Raw genomic sequence first — 25,218 nt, forward strand, 5'->3', positions numbered from 1 at the left:
TCCAGAGGAGTTTTGGGAGAATGTCCTATGGTCTGATGAAACCAAACTGGAACTGTTTGGTAGAAACACAACTTGTCGTGTTTGGAGGAAAAAGAATACTGAGTTGCATCCATCAAACACCATACCTACTGTAAAGCATGGTGGTGGAAGCATCATGTTTTGGGGCTGTTTCTCTGCAAAGGGGCCAGGACGACTGATCCGGGTACATGAAAGAATGAATGGGGCCATGTATCGTGAGATTTTGAGTGCAAACCTCCTTCCATCAGCAAGGGCATTGAAGATGAAACGTGGCTGGGTCTTTCAACATGACAATGATCCAAAGCACACCGCCAGGGCAACAAAGGAGTGGCTTCGTAAGAAGCATTTCAAGGTCCTGGAGTGGCCTAGCAAGTCTTCAGATCTCAACCCTATAGAAAACCTTTGGAGGGAGTTGAAAGTCCGTGTTGCCAAGCGAAAAGCCAAAAACATCACTGCTCTAGAGGAGATCTGCATGGAGGAATGGGCCAACATACCAACAACAGTGTGTGGCAACCTTGTGAAGACTTACAGAAAACGTTTGACCTCTGTCATTGCCAACAAAGGATATATTACAAAGTATTGAGATGAAATTTTGTTTCTGACCAAATACTTATTTTCCACCATAATATGCAAATAAAATGTTAAAAAAAAACAGACAATGTGATTTTCTGGATTTTTTTTTCTCAGTTTGTCTCCCATAGTTGAGGTCTACCTATGATGTAAATTACAGACGCCTCTCATCTTTTTAAGTGGTGGAACTTGCACTATTGCTGACTGACTAAATACTTTTTTGCCCCACTGTGTATATATATATATATATATATATATATATATATATACAGTACAGACCAAAAGTTTGGACACACCTCATTTAAAGATTTTTCTGTATTTTCATGACTATGAAAATTGTACATTCACACTGAAGGCATCAAAACTATTAATTAACACATGTGGAATTATATACTTAACAAAAAAGTGTGAAACAACTGAAAATATGTCTTAGGCCGGGATCACACATGCGAGAAATACGTCCGAGTCTCGCATGGTAATACCCGGCATTGCCGCCGTCACTCAGGAGTGGGGCATGAGGCCGCATAGCAATACATGCAGCCTCACCCTCCGCTCCGAACTCGGACGTATTTCTCGCATGTGTAATCCCGGCCTTATATTCTAGGTTCTTCAAAGTAGCCACCTTTTGCTTTGATGACTGCTTTGCACACTCTTGGCATTCTCTTGATGAGCTTCAAGAGGTAATCACTGGGAATGGTCTTCCAACAATCTTGAAGGAGTTCCTGGAGATGCTTAGCACTTGTTGGCCCTTTTGTCTTCACTCTGCGGTCCAGCTCACCCCAAACCATCTCGACTGGGTTCAGGTCTGGTGACTGTGGAGGCCAGGCCATCTGGCGTAGCACCCCATCACTCTCCTTCTTGGTCAAATAGCCCTTACACAGCCTGGAGGTGTGTTTGGGGTCAATGTCCTGTTGAAAAATAAATGATGGTCCAACTAAACGCAAACTGGATGGAATAGCATGCCGCTGCAAGATGCTGTGGTAGCCATGCTGGTTCAGTATGCCTTCAATTTTGAATAAATCCCCAACAGTGTCACCAGCAAAGCACCCCCACACCATCACACCTCCTCCTCCATGCTTCATGGTGGGAACCAGGCATGTAGAGTCCATCGGTTCACCTTTTCTGCATCGCACAAAGACACGGTGGTTGGAACCAAAGATCTCAAATTTGGACTCATGAGACCAAAGCACAGATTTCCACTGGTCTAATGTCCATTCCTTGTGTTCTTTAGCCCAAACTAGTCTCTTCTCTCAAAAGGTGGCTACTTTGAAGAACCTAGAATATAAGAAATAATTTCAGTTGTTTCACACTTTTTTGTTAAGTATATAAGTCCACATGTGTTAATTCATAGTTTTGATGCCTTCAGTGTGAATGTACAAATTTCATAGTCATGAAAATACAGAAAAATCTTTAACCCCTCTGTGACCTTAGACGTACTATCCCGTCCAGGTGCCCTGGGCCTATCTGACCCTGGACTGGATAGTACGTCATAGCGATCGGCAGCGCTCACGGGGGGAGCGCCGCCGATCGCGGCCGGGTGTCAGCTGCTTATCGCAGCTGACATCCGGCACTATGTGCCAGGAGCGGTCACGGACCGCCCCCGGCACATTAACCCCTGGCACACCGCAATCAAAGATGATCGCGATGTGCCGGCGGTGCAGGGAAGCATCGCGCAGGGAGGGGGGCTCCCTGCGGGCTTCCCTGAGCCCCCCGCAGCAACGCGATCACATCGCGTTGCTGCGAGGGTCTCCCTACCTCCCTCCCTGCTCCAGGCCCGGATCCAAGATGGCCGCGGATCCGGGTCCTGCAGGGAGGGAGGTGGCTTCACAGAGCCTGCTCAGAGCAGGCACTGTGAAGCCTGCAGCACTGTAAGTCAGATCAGTGATCTGACAGAGTGCTGTGCAAACTGTCAGATCACTGATCTGTGATGTCCCCCCCTGGGACAAAGTAAAAAAGTTAAAAAAAATTTTTTCCAAATGTGTAAAAAAAAATATTCCAAAATAATGAAAAAAAAAAAAAATATTATTCCCATAAATACATTTCTTCATCTAAATAAAAAAAAAACCCCAATAAAAGTGCACATATTTAGTATCGCCGCGTCCGTAACGACCCGACCTATAAAACTGGCCTGCTAGTTAACCCCTTCAGTAAACACTGTAAGAAAAAAAAAAAAAACAAGGCAAAAAACAACGCTTTATTATCATACCGCCGAACAAAAAGTGGAATAACACGCGATCAAAAAGACAGATATAAATTACTATGGTACCGCTGAAAACGTCATCTTGTCCCGCAAAAAACGAGCCGCCATACAGCATCATCAGCAAAAAAATAAAAAAGTTATAGTCCTGAAAATAAAGCGATGCAAAAATAATTATTTTTTCTGTAAAATAGTTTTTATCGTATAAAAGCGCCAAAACATAAAAAAATGATATTAATGAGGTGTCGCTGTAATCGTACTGAACCGAAGAATAAAACTTCTTTATCACTTTTACCAAACGCGGAACGGTATAAACGCCTCCCCCAAAAGAAATTCATGAATAGCTGGTTTTTGGTCATTCTTCCTCACAAAAATCGGAATAAAAAGCGATCAAAATATGTCACGTGCCCGAAAATGTTACCAATAAAAACGTCAACTCGTCCCGCAAAAAACAAGATCTCACATGACTCTGTGGACCAAAATATGGAAAAATTATAGCTGTCAAAATGTGGTAACGCAAAAAATATTTTTTGCAATAAAAAGCGTCTTTCAGTGTGTGACGGCTGCCAATCATAAAAACCCGCTAAAAAACTCGCTATAAAAGTAAATCAAACTTCATCACCCCCTTAGTTAGGGAAAAATAAAAAAAATGTATTTATTTCCATTTTCCCATTAGGGTTAGGGCTAGGGTTAGGGTTAGAGTTAGGGCTAGAGTTAGGGCTAGGGTTAGGGCTAGAGTTAGGGCTAGAGTTAGGGCTAGGGCTAGGTTTAGGGCTAGGGTTAGGGCTAGAGTTAGGGCTAGAGTTAGGGCTAGGGTTAGGGCTAGGGTTAGGGCTAGGGTTGGGGCTACAGTTAGGGTTGGGGCTAAAGTTAGGGTTAGGGTTTAGATTAAATTTACAGTTGGGAATAGGGTTGGGATTAGGGTTAGGGGTGTGTCAGGGTTAGAGGTGTGGTTAGGGTTACCGTTGGAATTAGGGTTAGGGGTGTGTTTGGATTAGGGTTTCAGTTATAATTGGGGGGTTTCCACTGTTTAGGCACATCAGGGCTCTCCAAACGCGACATGGCGTCCGATCTCAATTCCAGCCAATTCTGCGTTGAAAAAGTAAAACAGTGCTCCTTCCCTTCCAAGCTCTCCCGTGTGCCCAAACAGGGGTTTACCCCAACATATGGGGTATCAGCGTACTCAGGACAAATAGGACAACAACTTTTGGGGTCCAATTTCTCCTGTTACCCTTGGGAAAATACAAAACTGGGGGCTAAAAAATAATTTTTGTGGGAAAACAAAAAGATTTTTTATTTTCACGGCTCTGCATTATAAACTGTAGTGAAACACTTGGGGGTTCAAAGTTCTCACAACACATCTAGATAAGTTCATTGAGGGGTCTAGTTTCCAATATGGGGTCACTTGTGGGGGGTTTCTACTGTTTAGGTACATTAGGGGCTCTGCAAACGCAATGTGACGCCTGCAGACCAATCCATCTAAGTCTGCATTCCAAATGATGCTCCTTCCCTTCCGAGCCCTCCCATGCGCCCAAACGGTGGTTCCCCCCCACATATCGGGTATCAGCGTACTCAGGACAAATTGGACAACAACATTTAGGGTCCAATTTCTCCTGCTACCCTCGGGAAAATCCAAAACTGGGGGCTAAAATATAATTTTTGTGGAAAAAAAATATTTTTTATTTGCACGGCTCTGCGTTATAAACTGTAGTGAAATACTTGGGGGTTCAAAGCTCTCAGAACACATCTAGATGAGTTCCTTAGGGGGTCTACTTTCCAAAATGGTGTCACTTGTGGGGGGTTTCTACTGTTTAGGTACATTAGGGGCTCTGCAAACGCAATGTGACGCCTGCAGACCATTCCATCTAAGTCTGCATTCCAAATGGCGCTCCTTCCCTTCTGAACCCTCCCATGCGCCCAAACGGTGGTTCCCCCCCCCACATATGGGGTATCAGCGCACTCAGGACAAATTGGACAACAACTTTTGGGGTCCAATTTCTTCTCTTACCCTTGGAAAAATAAAAAATTGGGGGCAAAAATATAATTTTTGTGAAAAAATATGATTTTTTATTTTTACGGTTCTGCATTATAAACTTCTGTGAAGCACTTGGTGGGTCAAAGTGCTCACCACACCTCTAGATAAGTTCCTTAGGGGGTCTACTTTCCAAAATGGTGTCACTTGAGGGGGGTTTCAATGTTTAGGCACATCAGTGGCTCTCCAAACGCAACATGGCGTCCCATCTCAATTCCTGTCAATTTTGCATTGAAAAGTCAAACGGCGCTCCTTCCCTTCCGAGCTCTCCCATGCGCCCAAACAGTGGTTTACCGCCACATATGGGGTATCAGCTTACTCAGGACAAATTGGACAACAACTTATGGGGTCCAATTTCTTCTCTTACCCTTCGGAAAATAAAAAATTGGGGGCGAAAAGATAATTTTTGTGAAAAAATATGATTTTTTATTTTTACGGTTCTGCATTATAAACTTCTGTGAAGCACTTGGTGGGTCAAAGTGCTCACCACACCTCTAGATAAGTTCCTTAGGGGGTATACTTTCCAAAATGGTGTCACTTAAGGGGGGTTTCAATGTTTAGGCACATCAGTGGCTCTCCAAACGCAACATGGCGTCCCATCTCAATTCCTGTCAATTTTGCATTGAAAAGTCAAATTGCCCTCCTTCGCTTCCAAGCTCTGTCATGCACCAAAACAGTGGTTTACCCCCACATATGGGGTATCAGCGTACTCAGGACAAATTGTACAACAACTTTTGGGGTCCATTTTCTCCTGTTACCCTTGGTAAAATAAAACAAATTGGAGCTGAAGTAAATTTTTTGTGAAAAAAAGTTAAATGTTCATTTTTATTTAAACATTCCAAAAATTCCTATGAAACACCTGAAGGGTTAATAAACTTCTTGAATGTGGTTTTGAGCACCTTGAGGGGTGCAGTTTTTAGAATGGTGTCACACTTGGGTATTTTCTATCATATAGACCCCTCAAAATGACTTCAAATGAGATGTGGTCCCTAAAAAAAAATGGTGTTGTAAAAATGAGAAATTGCTGGTCAACTTTTAACTCTTATAACTCCCTAACAAAAAAAATTGTGGTTCCAAAATTAAGCCGATGTAATGTAGACATGTGGGAAATGTTACTTATTAAGTATTTTGTGTGACATATCTCTGTGATTTAATTGCATAAAAATTCAAAGTTTGAAAATTGCGAAATTTTCATAATTTTCGCCAAATTTCCGTTTTTTTCACAAATAAACGCAGGTACTATCAAAGAAATTTTACCACTATCATGAAGTACAATATGTCACGAGAAAACAATGTCAGAATTACCAGGATCCGTTGAAGCGTTCCAGAGTTATAACCTCATAAAGGGACAGTGGTCAGAATTGTAAAAATTGGCCTGGTCATTGACGTGCAATCCACCCTTGGGGGTAAAGGGGTTAAATGAGGTGTGTCCAAACTTTTGGTCTGTACTGTATGTATGTGTATATATATATATATATATATATATATTCAAAGACTGATCAGCACATATATATATATATATATATATATATGTCTGACAATCAATTTCTCATGCTGTTGTGCAAATGGAATAGACAACAGATGGAAATAATTAGCAATTATCAAGACACTCAGTAAAGGAGTGGTTCTGCAGGTGGGGACCACATCTCCATACCAATGCGTTCTGGCTGATGTTTTGGTCACTTTTGAATGTTGGTTGTGCTTTCACACTCGTGGTAGCATGAGATGGACTCTACAACACACACAAATGGCTCAGGTAGTGCAGCTCATCCAGGATGGCACATTAATGCGAGCCGTGGCAAGAAGGTTTGCTATGCCTGTCAGCGCAGTGTCAAGAGGCTGGAGGCGCTACCAGGAGACAGGCCAGTACACAAGGAGACGTGGAGGGGGCCATAGGAGAGCAACAACCCAGCAGCAAGACTGCTACCTCAGCCTTTGTGCAAGGAGGAACAGGAGAAGCACTGTCAGAGCCCTGCAAAATGACCTCCAGCAGGCCACAAATGTGCATGTGTCTGCACAAAAGGTTAGAAACCGACTCCATGAGGATGGTCTGAGTGCCCGACGTCCACAAATGGGGGTTGTTCTCACAGCCCAACACCGTGCAGGACGCTTGGCATTTGCCACAGAACACCAGGATTGGCAAATTCACCACTGGCGCCCTGTGCTCTTCACAGCTGAAAGCAGGTTCACACTGAGCACGTGACAGAATCTGGAGACGCTGTGGAGAGCAATCTGCTGCCTGCAACATCCTTCAGCATGACCGGTTTGACAGTGGGTCAGTAATGGTGTGGGGTGGCATTTCTTCGGAGGGCTGCACAGCCCTCCATGTGCTCACCAGAGGTAGCCTGATTGCCATTAGGTACTGAGATGAGATCCTCAGACCCCTTGTGAGGCCATATGCTGGTGCGGTTGGCCCTGGGTTCCTCCTAATGCAGAACAATGCCAGACCTCATGTGGCTGGAGTGTGTCAGCAGTTCCTGCATGATGAAGCATTGAACCTTTGGACTAGCCCGCCCCAGACCTGAATTCGATTGAACACATGTGGGACATCATGTCTCGCACCATCCACCGTCACGTAGCACCACACTGTCCAGGAGTTGGCGGATGCGTTAGTCCAGGTCTGGGAGGAGATCCCTCTAGAGACCATCTGCCGCTTCATCAGGAGAATGCCCAGGCATTGTAGGGAGATTATACAGGCACGTGGAGGCCACACACACACACACACTACTGAGCATCATTTCCTTGTTTTGAGGCATTTCCACTGAAGTTGGATCAGTCTGTAACTTCATTTTCCACTTTTATTTTGAGCATCATTCCAACTCCAGACCTCCGTGGGATATTAGTTGTGATTTATGTTGATCATTTTTAGGTTTTATTGTTCTCAACACATTCCACTATGTAATGAATAATGAATTACAACTGGAATATTTAATTCGGTGATATCTAGGATGTGGGATTTTAGTGTTACCATTATTTTTTTTGAGCAGTGTGTGCGTGTGTGTGTGTGTATATGTGTGTATGTATGTATATATATATATATTTTTTTATATATATATTTTATTCACTTCCTAGTGTGCATACACACCTAGTAGGAAGTGATCTTTAGGGAATATATATAGATATATATATACATATATATATATATACACACAGTATATATACACACTAGATGGTGGCCCGGGTATTCTAGAATATGCATGTCCACGTAGTATGTTGCCCAGCCACGTAGTATGTTGCCCAGCCGCGTAGGATATTGCCCAGCCACGTAGTATATTGCCCAGCCACGTAGTATATTGCCCAGCCCACGTAGTATATTTCCCAGCCATGTAGTATATAGCACAGCCACAGAGTATATAGCACATCCCAAGTAGTATATGCTCACCTTCCGTCGGCAGCTGTCACCGCCGAATGTGCTGCGCCGTTTCCTGCTGTCGCAGTCGTTATGAATAACTGCGGCCGTCATCACTGACCGCGGCCGCAAATTTAGTCCCCGGCTTTTGACGGCGGTAGGCCCAACAGCGTCCATGGTCCTGGCCGGCTCCGCCTTCCTCACGACAACTCCGCCCCCCTTGCAGCGCTTCTGGCCGGGCATGTACTGCCTGACCGTGACCCGCAGCCGCTAATTTAGTCCCTGGCTTTTTGCCGGGGTAGGCCCAACAGTGCCCATGGTCCCGGCCAGCTCCGCCCTCCACATGGCGACTCCGCCCTCTTTACAGCGCTTCTGGCCGGGCCTGTATGGAGTGGGCGGGGACTCGCTCTGCATACTTCATGGCCTCCCATGCCCTTTTGTCTATGCCCACTGGCTGGCCGCGACCAATAAATATCCGGGACAGAAAGACGGAAGTACCCCTTAGACAAAAAAAAAAAAATATATATATATATATATATATATATGTTATATAAAGAACCACCGAGAGAAAGCTTTACAAAAAGGCCAGGTTATAAATGTTTAAAAAATATTAAGTTTATTAGATACATTAAAACAACATATAGAGAAGAGAGCACCACAGGTAACAGTGTGAAAAGTACTGAGCAATAAATTTAGGTGTGCTCATACTAAACCGACAGCTTCACACCAGGATGCTATGGAATTGTAAAAGGCAAAGCTGCCATGTTTAAGATAAAATATTTACACGGTATAAGGCTATGTTCACACTTTGCAGATTCCACTGCGGATTTTTCCGCAGCAGAATTACAAAATCCGCAGTGAAAACCCGTCGTGGTTTTTACTGCGGATTTATTGCGGATTTATCGCGGTTTTAACTGCGGTTTCTTCTGCGGATTTTCATCTGCAGTTTTCTATTGGAGCAGGTGAAAATCCGCAGAAAAGAAGTGACATGCTGCGGAATGTAATCCGCAGCGTTTCCGCACGGTTTTTTCCGCAGCATGTGCACTGCATTTTTTGTTTCCCATAGGTTTACATTGTTCTGTAAACTCATGGGAAACTGCTGCGGATCCGCAGCGGTCAAATCCGCTGCGGATCCGCAGCAAAATCCGCAAAGTGTGAATATAGCCTAAGACTGTCAGTTTGGTATACAAAGAGGTATGCAAGGAATACAAAAATGTTTCAAGCAGTAAAAGAGTACATAGTAATACGAGGGGCGATCCAAAAGTAATGATAATCGGTTATTTCTATTGCACACAGAAATTAAAATAAAATGTTTTCTTCTCTCTTAGGTGCCCACTAGTCCAGGAAAAAAAAAATTACTTAAATAGACCACGATTCCCGGGAGCTACATTCATTTGAATATGAACTGCCGAGGAGTGAACATCAAAATGGAAAAAAACGAGCTCAGAGCTGTTATCAAATACCTCTGCTTGAAAAAAATGACTACCAAAGACATACACAGCGACTTGGTGGAAACATTGGGGGACTCTTCTCCTCCATATTCCACAGTTGCACGCTGGGCCAAGGAATTTAAGCTGGGAAGAACATCGACGGAAAATGAACATCGTGAAGGACGCCCATCCACGTCCCTCAATGAAGAAAACTTGAAAAAAGTTGAAGAAGTTGTATTGGCAGATCGAAGAGTGACTATCAGGCATGTAGCTGAGGTCACAGGGATCTCATATGGCAGTATTCAAAGAATCCTTGCAAAAGAATTGCATATGAGAAAGGTCTCCACGCGTTGGGTGCCAAAAATGTTAACCGACGAACAAAAGAAGAAACGAGTTGACATTTCAATAGCAAATCTCGAAAAGTTCCAAGCAGACAAGGAAAATTTTTTGTCACGTTTTTTGACCATGGACGAGACCTGGATCCACCACTTTGATCCCGAAACTAAACAACAATCGATGACATGGAAACGAGCCGACGAACCGACGCCGAAGAAATTCAAAGTGTCAAGCTCAGCAGGGAAGGTTATGGCGTCCGTTTTTTGGGACACTGAAGGAATTATTATGGTGGACTATTTGGAGAAGGGAGCCACTATTACGGGCTCCTACGGTACTACGCAGAATAAGAAGATTGCGGGAGGCTATCAAGGAGAAAAGGCGCGGCAAACTGCGGGCTGGAGTGTTGTTTCACCAACATAACGCGCCGGCTCACAAAGCTGCTGTTGCCATGGCTACCATTCAAGAAGCGGGCTTTGAACTGGTGGAACACCCCCCCTATTCACCAGATCTAGCCCCCAGTGACTTCTTTCTCTTTCCTTGGCTCAAGGAACACCTCCAGGGCAAGAAATTTGACGACAATAGCGACGTGATAACCGCTGTTGGGGATTTTTTTGAGGGTCAAGATCAAGAATTTTTTTCAAAGGGAATTCTAAGTTTAGAAAAGAGATGGACTAAATGTATAGACTTGTTAGGAGACTATGTAGAAAAATAAATTTATTTTTTGACTATATTCATTGTGTTTAGTATTGATTATCATTACTTTTGGATCGCCCCTCGTACGTACTGTACCTCAGAGATGGAGACTAGGGACTCGCGCGCGTTTCCCAATGAAATGCTTTGTCCAGACCCCTGTATGAGGACACCTAAATTTATTGCTCAGTATTTTCACACTATGTGTCTAATTTTTTGTTATATGTAAATTTGCAACATTAATTACAATTCTTTTCATTATCGATTACCCTAATCCCTTCCTTGGGATTACATCTCTGCTCTAGGGTTTATGCAAATTCATAATATTAATACATTTTAACTCCTTAGTGACCGGGCCAAATTTTTCAAATCTGACCAGTGTCCCTTTATGTGTTAACTCTGGAATGCTTCAACAAATCCCAAAGATTTTTTTTTTCGTGGCACAAGTTATGATAATGGTACATTTAGGTTGATATGTTGTGTTTATTTAAAAAAAATTCAGAAATTTGACAAAGATGTTAAAAAAAAAAAAAGTAATTTTCAAACTTTGAATGATTATCCCTTTAATCCAGATAGTCATACCACAGAAAAACATTAATAAACAACACTTCCCTCATGTCTGCTTTACATCAGCACCATTTGTAAAATGTTATTTCATTTTACTAGGCTTTTAGGAGGTTTAAAATTGTAGCAGTAATTCTTAATTTTTTTTTGTTCAAGGAAATTTACAAAATTTATATTTTTGAAGGACCTATTCAGGTTTGAAGTGACTCTGGGGGTTCTATATATTGGAAAAGCACCCTCCCCCTCCTCCCCCCCGACATATTGAAAACCTCTGTCAGGTAGTTTATTAACCCTTCAAGTGCTGTTCAATGAATGCAAAGTGACATGACAGGAATGAAAAAGTGTATTTTTACCACCTAAATGTCGCTACCTTCTGAACAGGTCGCTATTAGTGATGGGAATGCTCGGGTGCTCGTTGCTCGGGTCGAGCAAGTTGGAATGCGCGGGTGCTTGACCCGAGCAACGAGCCCAATTAAGTCTATGGGAAACTCGAGGATTATTCCGGCAGCCCCCCCGGCGGTCTGCAGAGGGACTAGAAATTGTGGAAATCGATGGGAACAGTGCTCAAATGATATGGGATCAGCATGGGGAAGACCCCTGGAAGCATTTCTGACTCTCAGGTCACTGCTGTGAACAATGTTGTCAGAGTCTTAAGGTACCGTCACATTTAGCGACGCTGCAGCGATATAGACAACGATGCCAATCACTGCAGCGTCGCTGTTTAGGTCGTTGTGTGGTCGCTGGAGAGCTGTCACACAGACAGCTCTCCAGCGACCAACGATGCCGAAGTTCCCCGGTAACCAGGGTAAACATCGGGTTACTAAGCGCAGGGCCGCGCTTAGTAACCCGATGTTTACCCTGGTTACCATTGTAAAAGTAAAAAAAAAAACAAACAGTACATACTTACAGTCCGGTGTCTGTCACGTCCCCCGGCGTCAGCGCCGGCCGTAAAGCAGAGCACAGCGGTGACGTCACCGCTGTGCTCTGCTTTACGGCCAGCCGGCGCTGACAGTCAGTGCGGGAAGCTGACGCCGGGGGACGTGACAGACACCGGAATGTGAGTATGTACTGTTTGTTTTTTTTAACTTTTACAATGGTAACCAGGGTAAACATCGGGTTACTAAGCGCGGCCCTGCGCTTAGTAACCCGATATTTACCCTGGTTACCAGTGAACACATAGCTGGATCGGCGTCACACACGCCGATCCAGCGATGACAGCGGGTGATCAGCGACCAAAAAAAGGTCCTGATCATTCCCAGCGACCAACGATCTCCCAGCAGGGGCCTGATCGTTGGTCGCTGTCACGCATAACGATTTCGTTAACGATATCGTTGCTACGTCACAAAAAGCAACGATATCGTTAACAAAATAGTTATGTGTGAAGGTACCTTTATGCCACTTTTACAGACTCACAATAAAACATTCAAAAACGAAACCAAAATGGATTTTTCTGGGAAATATGTTAAGAAACATCCTTTCCAGGGTTATGACTTGAATATAAGGCAAAATAAATAACCAAAAACAAAAATGTTCCTCCACAAGCATTGCTTTCAACCAAGACAAATGCATTCACTGGGAAATGTCATTTTAACATTTTACAACCTTATCTGGCCATGTGGTGTTACACATAATCAGACACATCATGTTTCATTTATGAAGGAGGGACCCTGAAAGTCACAAAGCCTATTTTTATAGGGCCATCAGGCGGCCTTTACTATTCTTAGAGGGCCATAAGCTGGCTATGCTTTGTTGTTCCCATTATGAAATAGTGGGTCTCCTATACTGTTATTGCGGAAGCAGTGAGTGGCAGGGCTGCCAAAAATTTGGACGCACCCCAATACCCCTTTGAAGAGACATAGAGGAGGGCCTTATGAAAAAATGTTCCCATTATTAGGAAGTGAGTCTCCCATACTGTTTGCCTATGCAGTGAATGCAAGGGCTGCCAAAAATTTGGAGGCACTCCAATGCCCCTTTGAAGACACGTAGAGGAAGGCCTTATGAAAAAATGTTCCCATTATTAGAAAGTGGGTCTCCCATACTGTTTGAAAAAAAAGAGAAATAAACCAGCTCACTTGTGATGCATTAGTTGAACTTCGGGAGCACTGATCTGCTGTGTCCAAACGTGTAAAGTCCAAAAAAAAAGAATGTCCAGCTCCACCGAATCCGTGAAAATAAAATTTCTTTATTCACAAACTTATAGCATAGAGGATACAAACTTCAGCACAAACCATGTGGGTGTGAATCTCAATGCGTTTCTGGAGACTAAGCTCCCTTAATCATGACAAATTTGGTGGTGGAGGATGAGGAGGAGGACAACAACAAATAGTCAAAATCAGGAAGCGTATACATATCCATGTGTGGGTGTGAAGAGGTGCATAGGAATAGACCTCCTAAAAAAAGACACTGGATTTGAGTTTGTTACGCTGCTATCATTGGGTGGTGTTGAGAAGTCTGGCCCAATCCAGCTCTTGTTCATTTTTTTTATAAGTCAGCCTGTCAGCATTTTCCATTAAAATCCCGCTCTGACAAAACACTAGCTGCAGGGCAGGCCAGGACCTCCAAGGCGTAGAGAGCCAGTTCATGCCATGTGTCCAGCTTGGATACCCAATAATAATAAGGCACAGAGGAATCACGGAGGACGTTGGTAAGGTCAGCAAGGTACTTCCTCAGCATTTTCCCCAAACTACAGGTCCTTCTCAAAAAATTAGCATATAGTGTTAAATTTCATTATTTACCATAATGTAATGATTACAATTAAACTTTCATATATTATAGATTCATTATCCACCAACTGAAATTTGTCAGGTCTTTTATTGTTTTAATACTGATGATTTTGGCATACAACTCCTGATAACCCAAAAAACCTGTCTCAATAAATTAGCATATTTCACCCATCTAATCAAATAAAAGTGTTTTTTAATAACAAACAAAAAAACCAACAAATAATAATGTTCAGTTATGCACTCAATACTTGGTCGGGAATCCTTTGGCAGAAATGACTGCTTCAATGCGGCGTGGCATAGAGGCAATCAGCCTGTGACACTGCTGAGATCTTATGGAGGCCCAGGATGCTTCAATAGCGGCCTTAAGCTCATCCAGAGTGTTGGGTCTTGCGTCTCTCAACTTTCTCTTCACAATATCCCACAGATTCTCTATGGGGTTCAGGTCAGGAGAGTTGGCAGGCCAATTGAGCACAGTAATACCATGGTCAGTAAACCATTTACCAGTGGTTTTGGCACTGTGAGCAGGTGCCAGGTCGTGCTGAAAAATGAAATCTTCATCTCCATAAAGCATTTCAGCCGATGGAAGCATGAAGTGCTCCAAAATCTCCTGATAGCTAGCTGCATTGACCCTGCACTTGATGAAACACAGTGGACCAACACCAGCAGCTGACATGGCACCCCACACCATCACTGACTGTGGGTACTTGACACTGGACTTCAGGCATTTTGGCATTTCCTTCTCCCCAGTCTTCCTCCAGACTCTGGCACCTTGATTTCCGAATGACATGCAAAATTTGCTTTCATCAGAAAAAAGTACTTGGGACCACTTAGCAACAGTCCAGTGCTGCTTCTCTGTAGCCCAGGTCAGGCGCCTCTGCCGCTGTTTATGGTTCAAAAGTGGCTTTACCTGGGGAATGCGGCACCTGTAGCCCATTTCCTGCACACGCCTGTGCACGGTGGCTCTGGATGTTTCCACACCAGACTCAGTCCACTGCTTCCTCAGGTTCCCCAAGGTCTGGAATCGGTCCTTCTCCACAATCTTCCTCAGGGTCCGGTCTCCTCTTCTCGTTGTACAGCGTTTTCTGCCACATTGTTTCCTTCCAACAGACTTACCATTGAGGTGCCTTGATACAGCACTCTGGGAACAGCCTATTTGTTGAGAAATTTCTTTCTGGGTCTTACCCTCTTGCTTGAGGGTGTCAATGATGGCCTTCTTGACATCTGTCAGGTCGCTAGTCTTACCCATGATGGGGGTTTTGAGTAATGAACCAGGCAGGGAGTTTATAAAAGCCTCAGGTATCTTTTGCATGTGTTTAGAGTTAATTAGTTGATTCAGAAGATTAGGGTAATAGGTCGTTTAGAGAACCTTTTCTTGATATGCTAATTTATTGAGACAGGTTTTTTGGGTTATCAGGAGTTGTATGCCAAAATCATCAGTATTAAAACAATAAAAGACCTGACAAATTTCAGTTGGTGGATAATGAATCTATAATATATGAAAGTTTAATTGTAATCATTACATTATGGTAAATAATGAAATTTAACACTATATGCTAATTTTTTGAGAAGGACCTGTATGTACTCCTTGTGACAGTACTCCGTACCTCAGGGCCTGTACGATGGGAGTGTCTGAGATAACTTTCCCAGAACGTTGCCAGTGTTCTCCTGCCTCTGCTAGATTGGAGTTGTGTCTCTCTCGCCTGTCCTCCTTGGTTGTCCAACAAACTGTGACCTCTGCCGCCAGTGTTTTCAGATGGGAATTTTTTTTAATAATTCCGCAACAAGGGCCTTCTGGTACTGCCTCATTTTAGTACACTTGTCTGCCTCAGGAATAAGAGACAGAAAGTTCTCCTTGTAGCGTGGGTCTAGACTCCGCCCTCTTTACAGCGCTTCTGGCCGGGCCTGTATGGAGTGGGCGGGGACTCGCTCTGCATACTTCCTGGCCTCCCATGCCCTTTTGTCTACGCCCACTGGCTGGCCGTGACACTTCGAGCGCAAGCAGTCGCGAAATGTGGGAATACAGTAGTGTGGCCTGTGGGACGTTGGCTGCATATTTGTGGTTACGTTCCAAGGACTGGGGTATGGGCAACTGAACGCTGCGCTGGGACAAAGATGTGGACTTACTTGCTGATGGTTCTACTTGAGTGTGTGCAATGACAGGTGCAGGGCAGGAGGCATCTTCGCATGCACCATGGACAGGGGACTGACTTGCATGCACAACAGCGGAAGAAGCAGTGGTGTCACCCGCAGACACTGCTCCTGGACCCTGGGGTTCGATCCACAAAGTCAGGTGCTTTGCTACCATGTGCCTGATCATGCTGTTGGTGGTCAGGCTGGTAGTTTGCCTACCCCTACTGTTACTGGTCTGGCAGGTGGCGCAAATGGCCTTTTTGGGGTTATCGGCAGAGTCTTTAAAAAACAGACTGGGGAAGACCTAACCATTGTACTGGCAACTTCTGTCGTGTTTGTGTTACGGGGAAAGTTTGCCTGCCTTCTGTTTGCGGCCACCACACTGCTTCTTCCTGCATGTTGGGTTGCTATGCCTCCCTCCCTGTGTGCTGCTGTTCTCGCTCTACATGTCCTCCTGCCACGTTGCGTCAGTTACTATATCATCCACCACCTAGTCTTCCACTTCCACACCCTGGTCGTCCTCCTGACTTTCTGGCAATTGTCTCATCGTCCACCTCTTGTGACACTTTCCCTCCGTCACCTTCCTGTGACTGTGGCTGCTCAAATATTTGGGCATCGCTACATGCAATTTCCTCTTGCCCCGCTTCAAGTGGACCAAACGAGAGACCCAAATCTATAAATGAAAAAGTGAACAGCTCTTCTGAGTGTCCAAGTGTGGGATCAGTTGTCTCCGGGTGCTCGGCGTGGTGGGAGAAAGGAGGATCAGGGTGAGGAATATGCGGTCCAGACTCACGACTACTGAAACGTGACTGTGTGGAAGACAGGGTGGTGGTCGCAAAGTGACTGGAAGCATTATCCGCTATTCAACCAACAACCTTTTGACACTGCTCTTGGTTCCATAGTGGTGTGCTGCAGTCCCCAGTAATTGGGAAAGGAAGGTCGGGCGAGAAGATGTGGGTATTTGTTGTGGCACAATTTCAGCTTTGCCACGGCCTTGGCATGCACATTACGTCCCTTGCCCATTTTAAATGGAGGACAATATTTTCCACGTTCACTACAAATGGCTGACTTTGGAGCGAACTTACATGTGATCCGTGTGACTGACAAACCACAGTTATAAATAGCTGGCCTGTAGGTAACTATTCTTACCAGCAAACTGGTGTCAATAATAGTGATGAGCGAGTATACTCGTTACTCGGGTTTCCCAGAGCACGCTCGGGTGGTCTCCGAGTATTTTGTAGTGCTCGGAGATTTAGTTTTCGTCGCCTCAGTTGCATGATTTGCGACTCCATGTGCGGAATGCCTGTTTGTTAGGGAATCCCCTCATGTATTCAGCCTGTCCAGCAGTCGCAAATCATGCAGCTGAGGTGATGAAAACGAAATTTCCGAGAACTACAAAATACTCGGGAGACCACCCGAGCGTGCTCTGGGAAATCCAAACCAGTATACTCATCACTAGTCAATAACTTTGCTAACACACTGCAACAAAATTTAAAGGGAGGCCACAAATGGCAGAATTTGCAGCGCACTTTTTATCTCTGATCCGTGTGTGACGGACAAACCACAGTTTTAAATAGCTGGCCTGTAAAAAAAAAATATTCCTCTCTAGCACTGATATCTATGCAGCTTTATAAGGCTATGTGCACACGTTGCGGATTTGCAGCAGTTATCCATCAGGTTTACAGTACCATGTACATAGTGTGGAAAATACAGAGCGGAAACGCTGCATTGTATTTTCTGCAGCATGTCAATTCTTTGTGTGGATTCCACAGCGTTTTACACCTGCTCCTCAATAGGAATCTGCAGGTGAAATCCGCACAAAAACGCAGAAAATCCGCGGTAGATTTTTAAAAAACTGTGCGGAAAAATCTGCACACGAATCCACAACGTGGGCACATAGCCTTAGTCCTCAGAAGGACTGTTAGTGTGGGTATACCATATATTATACACATATCCATCTCAACTAAGTCGCTCTAGCCAGCAGACTCTAAGGTCATTATTTGGCCATGAATTGCCATGGCAAACATCAGGACCACACAATCATGATCTCAGGGTGCTGGTGGGGTTAAAGAAGAAGCCCCCCACACTCTGATAATCATTTATATGATGTAGTCAGTATTGACAGCAGCATCTAAAGGGTTAAACAGATTTAGAGGTGCCAACACTGATCGCTGATACAGCAAGATGTCAACTATAGTGTACAGTGGACAGCTATAGGATTGTCACCTGTATGGGGATGCTATTCCCTTATATGTTAGGTCAGTAAAAAGAAGTATTGACGGTCATTAAGGGGATAAGTACATGTTTATGTTTACATATTATCTGGGTGTACCCACTTTTCCTGTTACCTGCCCAGCTCCCTTCTCTGCATGGTGCTTTTAATGCATCCAATAAACTTGATATTTTGTAAACATTTATACCCTGGCCCTTTTGTAAAGTCTTCACTCTGTGGTTCTATGCGATTTGTGCTTTACAGCCATATGAATAGATATAGCATAAGTTGTTGTGGTGGTGGTTTGTGCATATATATTCATTTACTAGTGTGAGTGTATATTATAAATAATATCACTTCCTAGTGTGTGTGTGTGTGTGTGTATACATACACACACACACACACACACACACACACACACACACACACATATATATACACATATATATATATTTTCTTTTTTAAATTTATTAGACAACTGTATTATGTATAACTAATATATAAATATATATACGCGAATACACCTGCCAGAATTGGTGTCCTTGCAGATCTAAGCAGGTTAACCCCCCATGTTCTTGCCCTTACTAGCCTACGTTATATAGGAGGCACAATATAATAAGCAACTGGTATCAACAATTCCTATTTTAATGCACTTAGATTTTTCACATGGCAGATATTATATACACTCAGTTTCCACACTGCACTGCAGTGTCAAATAGGTCACAGATCAAAAAGAAAAAAAATATATATATATTCTTTTAATTTTGGAAATGAAGAGGCAGAGATACTCTGCACTATGAAGACAGACTTGCAGACTCCATGGCGGACCTTTACACTTCACTCCCCGTCCACCTTTCACTCCAGACTCGAAAATGATTAAAGATCAGCAGTGCAATGAATAACTGTAACAGACTTAAATTAAATAAAGGAGGACAAAACTAAATTATGGCGATATAAAGCATAATACTATATATAAAAAAAAAAAAAAAAAAACAATAAATAATATCGCTCTCCCAAAGTAAAAAGTTTCGCTTCACTCCCTTCAGCAAGACCCGGGCCGGCTTCACGGAAAGTCATTAGGAGCACGAATTTAACACTTCTAGGACAAGCCCGATGCAATATGAGCTTGAAATACTGAAACTTTCTGCACCACTTGCTGGCTGAGAACATCTCCAATGCGGAATCATTTGTTTGCTAGAGCTCTTTTCTAGGTAAGCCGAGAGCTGCCATGCGGTAGTAAATCCAATATATTTTCACCAAGCGGCTAACTGGGAAAATCATCACTTTCTTCTGGGTTTCCTCGACCCTCTGAATGGTAATCTAAAGAAAGAAAAAAAGATCTATAACCATACTGAAGGATGCGATACTTAACCATGTCTATAAAATGTCTTTAGATTCAGCACTAGTGATGAGTGAACATGCTCAGATAGCAAACGAGCATGCTCGGATAACACTCTTACAGTGTCATCGGCGTGCTCGAAAAATATTGTTCGAATCCCCACGGCTGCATGTCTGGCGGCTGTCGAGAGCTGCAACACATGGACTCAAACATGTTTCGAGTACATTAAAGACACCCTGTTAGCACCTGAGAATGCTCGGATAACGCCTTATCCGCGCACGTTCGCGCATCACTATTCAGCACCAACATGACCAGATGCTCAATAAAGCACACATTAAAGCCTCAAAATATGCAGTTTAAGTAGATTTGCCCATCGCTTTTTGAAAACTGTTCAGAGGGCAGGAATCAATTTAGGAGAGAAAAAAAAGTCACCGTATATACTCGAGTATAAGCCGACCCGATTATAAGCCGACCCCCCTAATTTTGCCACAAAAAAACTGGGAAAACTTATTGACTCGAGTATAAGCCTAGGGTGGAAAATGCAGCAGCTACCGGTTAATGTCAAAAATAAAAATAGATACCAATAAAAGTAAAATTAATTGAGACATCAGTAGGTTAAGTGTTTTAAATATCCATATTGAATCAGGAGCCCAATATAATGCTCCATACAGTTCATTATTGCCCCATAGATGCTCCATATAAAGCTGTGCCCCATATACAATGCTCTGCACCGTTCATTATTGCCCCATCTACAATGCTCTGCACCGTTCATTATTGCCCCATAGCTGTGCCATATAGTGCTCTGCACCGTTCATTATTGCCCCATAGCTGTGCCATATAGTGCTCTGCACCGTTCATTTTTGTCCCATAGCTGTGCCATATAGTGCTCTGCACCGTTCATTATTGCCCCATAGCTGTGCCATATAGTGCTCTGCACCGTTCATTCTTGCCCCATAGCTGTGCCATATAGTGCTCTGCACCGTTCATTCTTGCCCCATAGCTGTGCCATATAGTGCTCTGCACCGTTCATTCTTGCCCCATGGCTGTGCCATATAGTGCTCTGCACCGTTCATTGTTGCCCCATAGCTGTGCCATATAGTGCTCTGCACCTTTCATTGTTGCCCCATAGCTGTGCCATATAGTGCTCTGCACCGTTCATTCTTGCCCCATAGCTGTGCCATATAGTGATCTGCACCGTTCATTATTGCCCCATAGCTGTGCCATATAGTGCTCTGCACCGTTCATTATTGCCCCATAACTGTGCCATATAGTGCTCTGCACCGTTCATTTTTGTCCCATAGCTGTGCCATATAGTGCTCTGCACCATTTATTATTTCCCCATAGCTGTGCCATATAGTGCTCTGCACCGTTCAATATTGCCCCATAGCTGTGCCATATAGTGCTCTGCACCGTTCATTATTGCCCCATAGCTGTGCCATATAGTGCTCTGCGCCGTTCATTATTGCCCCATAGCTGCCATATAGTGCTCTGCGCCGTTCATTGTTGCCCCATAGCTGTGCCATATAGTGCTCTGCACCGTTCATTATTGCCCCATAGATGCTCCATATAAAGCTGTGCCATTGCTGCTGCTGCAATAAAAAAAAGAAGAAAAAAAAAAAAAAGCCATACTCGCCTCTCTTGCTTGCAGCTCCCGGCGTCTCTCCGCACTGACTGATCAGGCAGAGGGCGGTGCGCACACTATATGCGTCATCGCGCCCTCTGACCTGCACAGTCAGAGCGGAGAGACGCCGGGAAGATGGAGCGGCGCCGGGAAGATGGAGCGACGGCCGGCTTGTGGAACGGGGATAGGTAAATATGACATACTTACCTGCTCCCGGCGTCCCGCTCCTTCTCCCGGACAGCTGGTCTTCGGTGCCGCAGCCTCTTCCTCTGTCAGCGGTCACCGTTACCGCTGATTAGAGAAATGAATATGCGGCTCCACCCCTATGGGAGTGGAGTCCATATTCATTTTACTAATGAGCGGTCCCACGTGACTGCTGAAGAGGGGAAGAGCTGCAGCACTCGAAGACCGTGGGACGGCAGGGGGAGCGCCAGGATCGCCGGGACTAGGTAAGTATGCCTCAGCGCCCTCTCCCCCTCACCCGCCGACCCTGCCACCCACCGTGACTCGAGTATAAGCCGAGAGGGGCACTTTCAGCCCAAAAATTTGGGCTGAAAATCTCGGCTTATACTCGAGTATATACGGTACTTAACCCACCCAGACTGCTTAAGCGCCACAGTTCCAGTGGTCTCCGACCGCCAGGGCCAAAAGCGATAACGTCCAGTACATTGAGTCCTCTGACCCTACGTCCACTCAGTCATGTCTTAATGGAAGGTTATTTTCCATTACAACAATGCCAGGAGCAGAAATTATGACTATGCTAATATTTATAAGATCCCACCCTCTACCCAGTATTCAAAAAGGAGATGAAAACCAAAAAGTGGTTCTGCGGGAAGGTCTCACTCATTTTAGGTGAATGCAGAACGGACCTGGAATCATTGGATCCATGATAAAGGGCACCAGGTACATTAATCTACATTCTCCCTGTTAGGTGAATTTTGTATCCAGCACCAGAGGGTGGATAAAAATTTGCAACCATTAGTCTTGGTCCTTAGAGAAATATTTAGATTTTTCCTGCATGGCTATTCTCAGAACTTGAAAGTTCAACGTAAGGGATGCCACCTTTTCAATTCCAGGGCTACTGTAGTGTGTTTCAGGTTCCTTTTAGACAGACTGTTAATCCATTGAAATGCTCTTTTTCCAAAATTAAAATAGTCCTGTATATACAGGCAGGCAAGCTCCCAATGAAGGAGCAAAATGCTAGTCTTCGGGCATGATGATTTCTAAGCAAGCGATCTTCTGTGTAAATAGGTGGTGTGCTGCCAAGAACATGATATTCTATATTACCGATTGGTCTATGTGCATGGAAGTGTCTCTGAAATGATCTAGCACATCAGAGGAGAGAGGAATGGAGTCCCCCGGTCCCTCCAGCAATATCCCCCGGGCATCTCCTTCTGGAAAGAAAATGGAGGCGCATGCGCAGTACGCCCGCCGAGACCTGCCCGCCGGCACCAATAGGGTATTTTTTCTATTGGTTAATTTTGATCACTTTGATCAAAATAAAAAAAACAAGTAAAACAGTAAATCAACCCCCCTTTACCACCCCCTTAGTAAGATAAAATAAAATAAAAACATATATATTTTTTCCATTTGGGTTAGGGTTGTGGTGTTGGGGTTAGAATTGGGGTGTTTCCACTGTTTAGGTACATCAGGGGGTCTCCAATCGAGACATGGAGCCCGTCATTGATTCCAGCCAATTTTGCATTCAAGAAGTCAAACGGTGCTCCCTCCCTTCTGAGCCCTGCCCCAAACAATGGCTTTCCCCCATATACGGGGGTATCAGCGTACTCAGGAGAAACTGCACAACAAATTTTGTGGTCCATTTTCTCCTGAAACCCTTGTGAAAATTAAAAAAAAAAAAAAGTTTGGTTCGAAAGTAAATTTTTTGTGAAAAAAATAAAATGTTCATTTTTTTTCCTTCCACATTGCTTTAGTTCTCGTGAAGCACCTGAAGGGTTAATAAACATCTTGAATGTGGTTTTGAGCATCTTGAGGGGTGCAGTTTTTAGAATGGTGTCACTGTTGGGTAATTTTCTATCATATAGACCCCCTCCAAACTGATTTCAAATGTGATGTGGTCCCTAAAAAAAAATGGTTTTGGAAATTTTGTTGGAAAAATTAGAAGTCGCTGGTCAACTTTTAACCCTTATAACGGCCTAACAAAAGGTAAAAATTGTTTCCAAAATTCTGATGTTGTAAAGTAGAAATGTGGGAAGTGTTATTTATTAACTATTATGTGCGATATAACCCTCTGATTTAAGGGCACAAATTAAATTTTTAAAATGGGAAATTTTATATTTTTCCAAATCTCCATTTTTTCCATAAATGCAAGTCATATTGAAGAAATTTTACCACCAACATGAAGTGCAATATGTTAAGAAAAAACAATCAGTGGGATCCGTTGAAGCGTTCCAGAGCTATAACCTCAAAGTAATAGTGGTCAGAATTGTAAAAATTTGCTTAGTCATTAACCCCTTTACATGTAATCTGGAAATATTTTTTAGGCACAGCGCAAAGCTCAGAAGGGAAGGAGCGCCAGATTTTACTTTTATGGTTTGCAGGTGCCATGACCCACTGGGAGAGCCCGTGAGGTGCCAGAACATAAAAATCCCCCATCAGTGATCCCATTTTATGAACACTTCCAACATGTTAAAGAAGTTGTCCACTACAATAATTTTTTTCATAAATCTTGCTATTATGTGCCACTGAAAACATCCACTGTGTTTATTTTAGCAATATTACCTGTTATCATGCTGTAGCAGCATATCTTCAGTGCTGGATCCAGCTCTCATGGGGTTAATCAACAACTTCCTTTCTCCTGAGTTATTGTGCCCTAATACTACAAGTTCCATGATGCATTGCACTGGCTTCTAAGCCCGAACCTACCACACCCACTCCAAAACACACCTAAACCCCTCCCTCGTCTATCTTAAGGCTATGTGCACACGTACAGGTTTTTTCGCGCTAAAAACGCTATAAAAACTCATTAAAAATGCATACATTATGCATTCTATCATTTAGAATGCATTCTGCATGTTTTGTGCACATGGACGCGTTTTTTTCCGCGAAAAAAACGCATCGCGGTAAAAAAATGAGCATGTTCATTATTTTTGCGGATTTTCTGCATTTTTCCTGCAATTCTATGCATTTGGGGAAAAACGCACAAAAAACGCACGAAAAACGCGTCAAAAACGCGGTAAAAACGCATGCGGATTTCTGGCAGAAATGTCCGGTTTTTGTCAGGAAAATTTCTGCAAGAAATCCTGACGTGTGCACATAGCCTCAGAAAGATTTGTGATGTCATTTCTGTCCAACCCACACTCCATTACACACAGATGGATGGACGGATGGATGTTTCTAAACCCCTTCACCCCTGGAGCTTTTTTCGTTTATCGCTCCTCTTTCCAGAGCCATAATTTTTCCATCAATATGGCCATGTGAGGGCTTATCTTTTGCAGAACAAGTTCTACTTTTCAACGACACCATTGGTTTTACCATGTCGTGTAACAGAAAATGTGAAAAAAAATTCAAAGAGCGATGAAATTGCAAGAAAAGTGCAATCCCACACTTGTTTTTTGCTTGGCTTTTTTGCTAGGTTCACTAAATGCTAAGGCTGTGTGCACACGTTGCGGATTTGATTGCAGATCTGCAGGGTTTTTTGCTGCACAGAATTGCATCAAATCCGCAGTGTAGTGCACAACCAATGTACAGTGCCGGCAAAAAAAATCTTTACAAGTTCAATGAAACCACAAAATCTTAATATTCAAGTGGATTCAAGTGTTTTATTGTGGATATTTTATTACAATTAGTATTTTGACATGTCACCCTTACATTTTATCACCATCTGCAGTCGTTTAGGCATGGATTCAGCACCCCACACCATCACACTGTCGGAACGTTTAACAGTCTTAACTGTATATTTTGGGTCATACCGTGACACGGTACTCGGACGACGCACAACCTTTGAGCCTCCCCTGACCATCCTGAAAGTGCTCTCATCACTAAAC

The 25,218-nt window shown here is 43.6% G+C and overlaps 1 protein-coding gene across 1 annotated transcript in view; it reads right to left on the reverse strand.

Moving 5' to 3' along the window:
• Positions 1-18,880: 18,880 nt before the first annotated feature.
• IRAK1 (interleukin 1 receptor associated kinase 1) overlaps positions 18,881-25,218 on the reverse strand; it is an 85,146-nt gene continuing 78,808 nt past the window's right edge. The window contains exon 13 of the mRNA XM_069748403.1: positions 18,881-19,571. Coding sequence (XP_069604504.1) covers positions 19,516-19,571 — 56 coding nt within the window. The 3' untranslated portion in view covers positions 18,881-19,515. The remainder of the gene's footprint in view (positions 19,572-25,218) is intronic.

This window comes from Ranitomeya imitator, chromosome 2 (genome assembly GCF_032444005.1).
Source record: "Ranitomeya imitator isolate aRanImi1 chromosome 2, aRanImi1.pri, whole genome shotgun sequence".
Taxonomy (NCBI): Eukaryota; Metazoa; Chordata; class Amphibia; order Anura; family Dendrobatidae; genus Ranitomeya; species Ranitomeya imitator.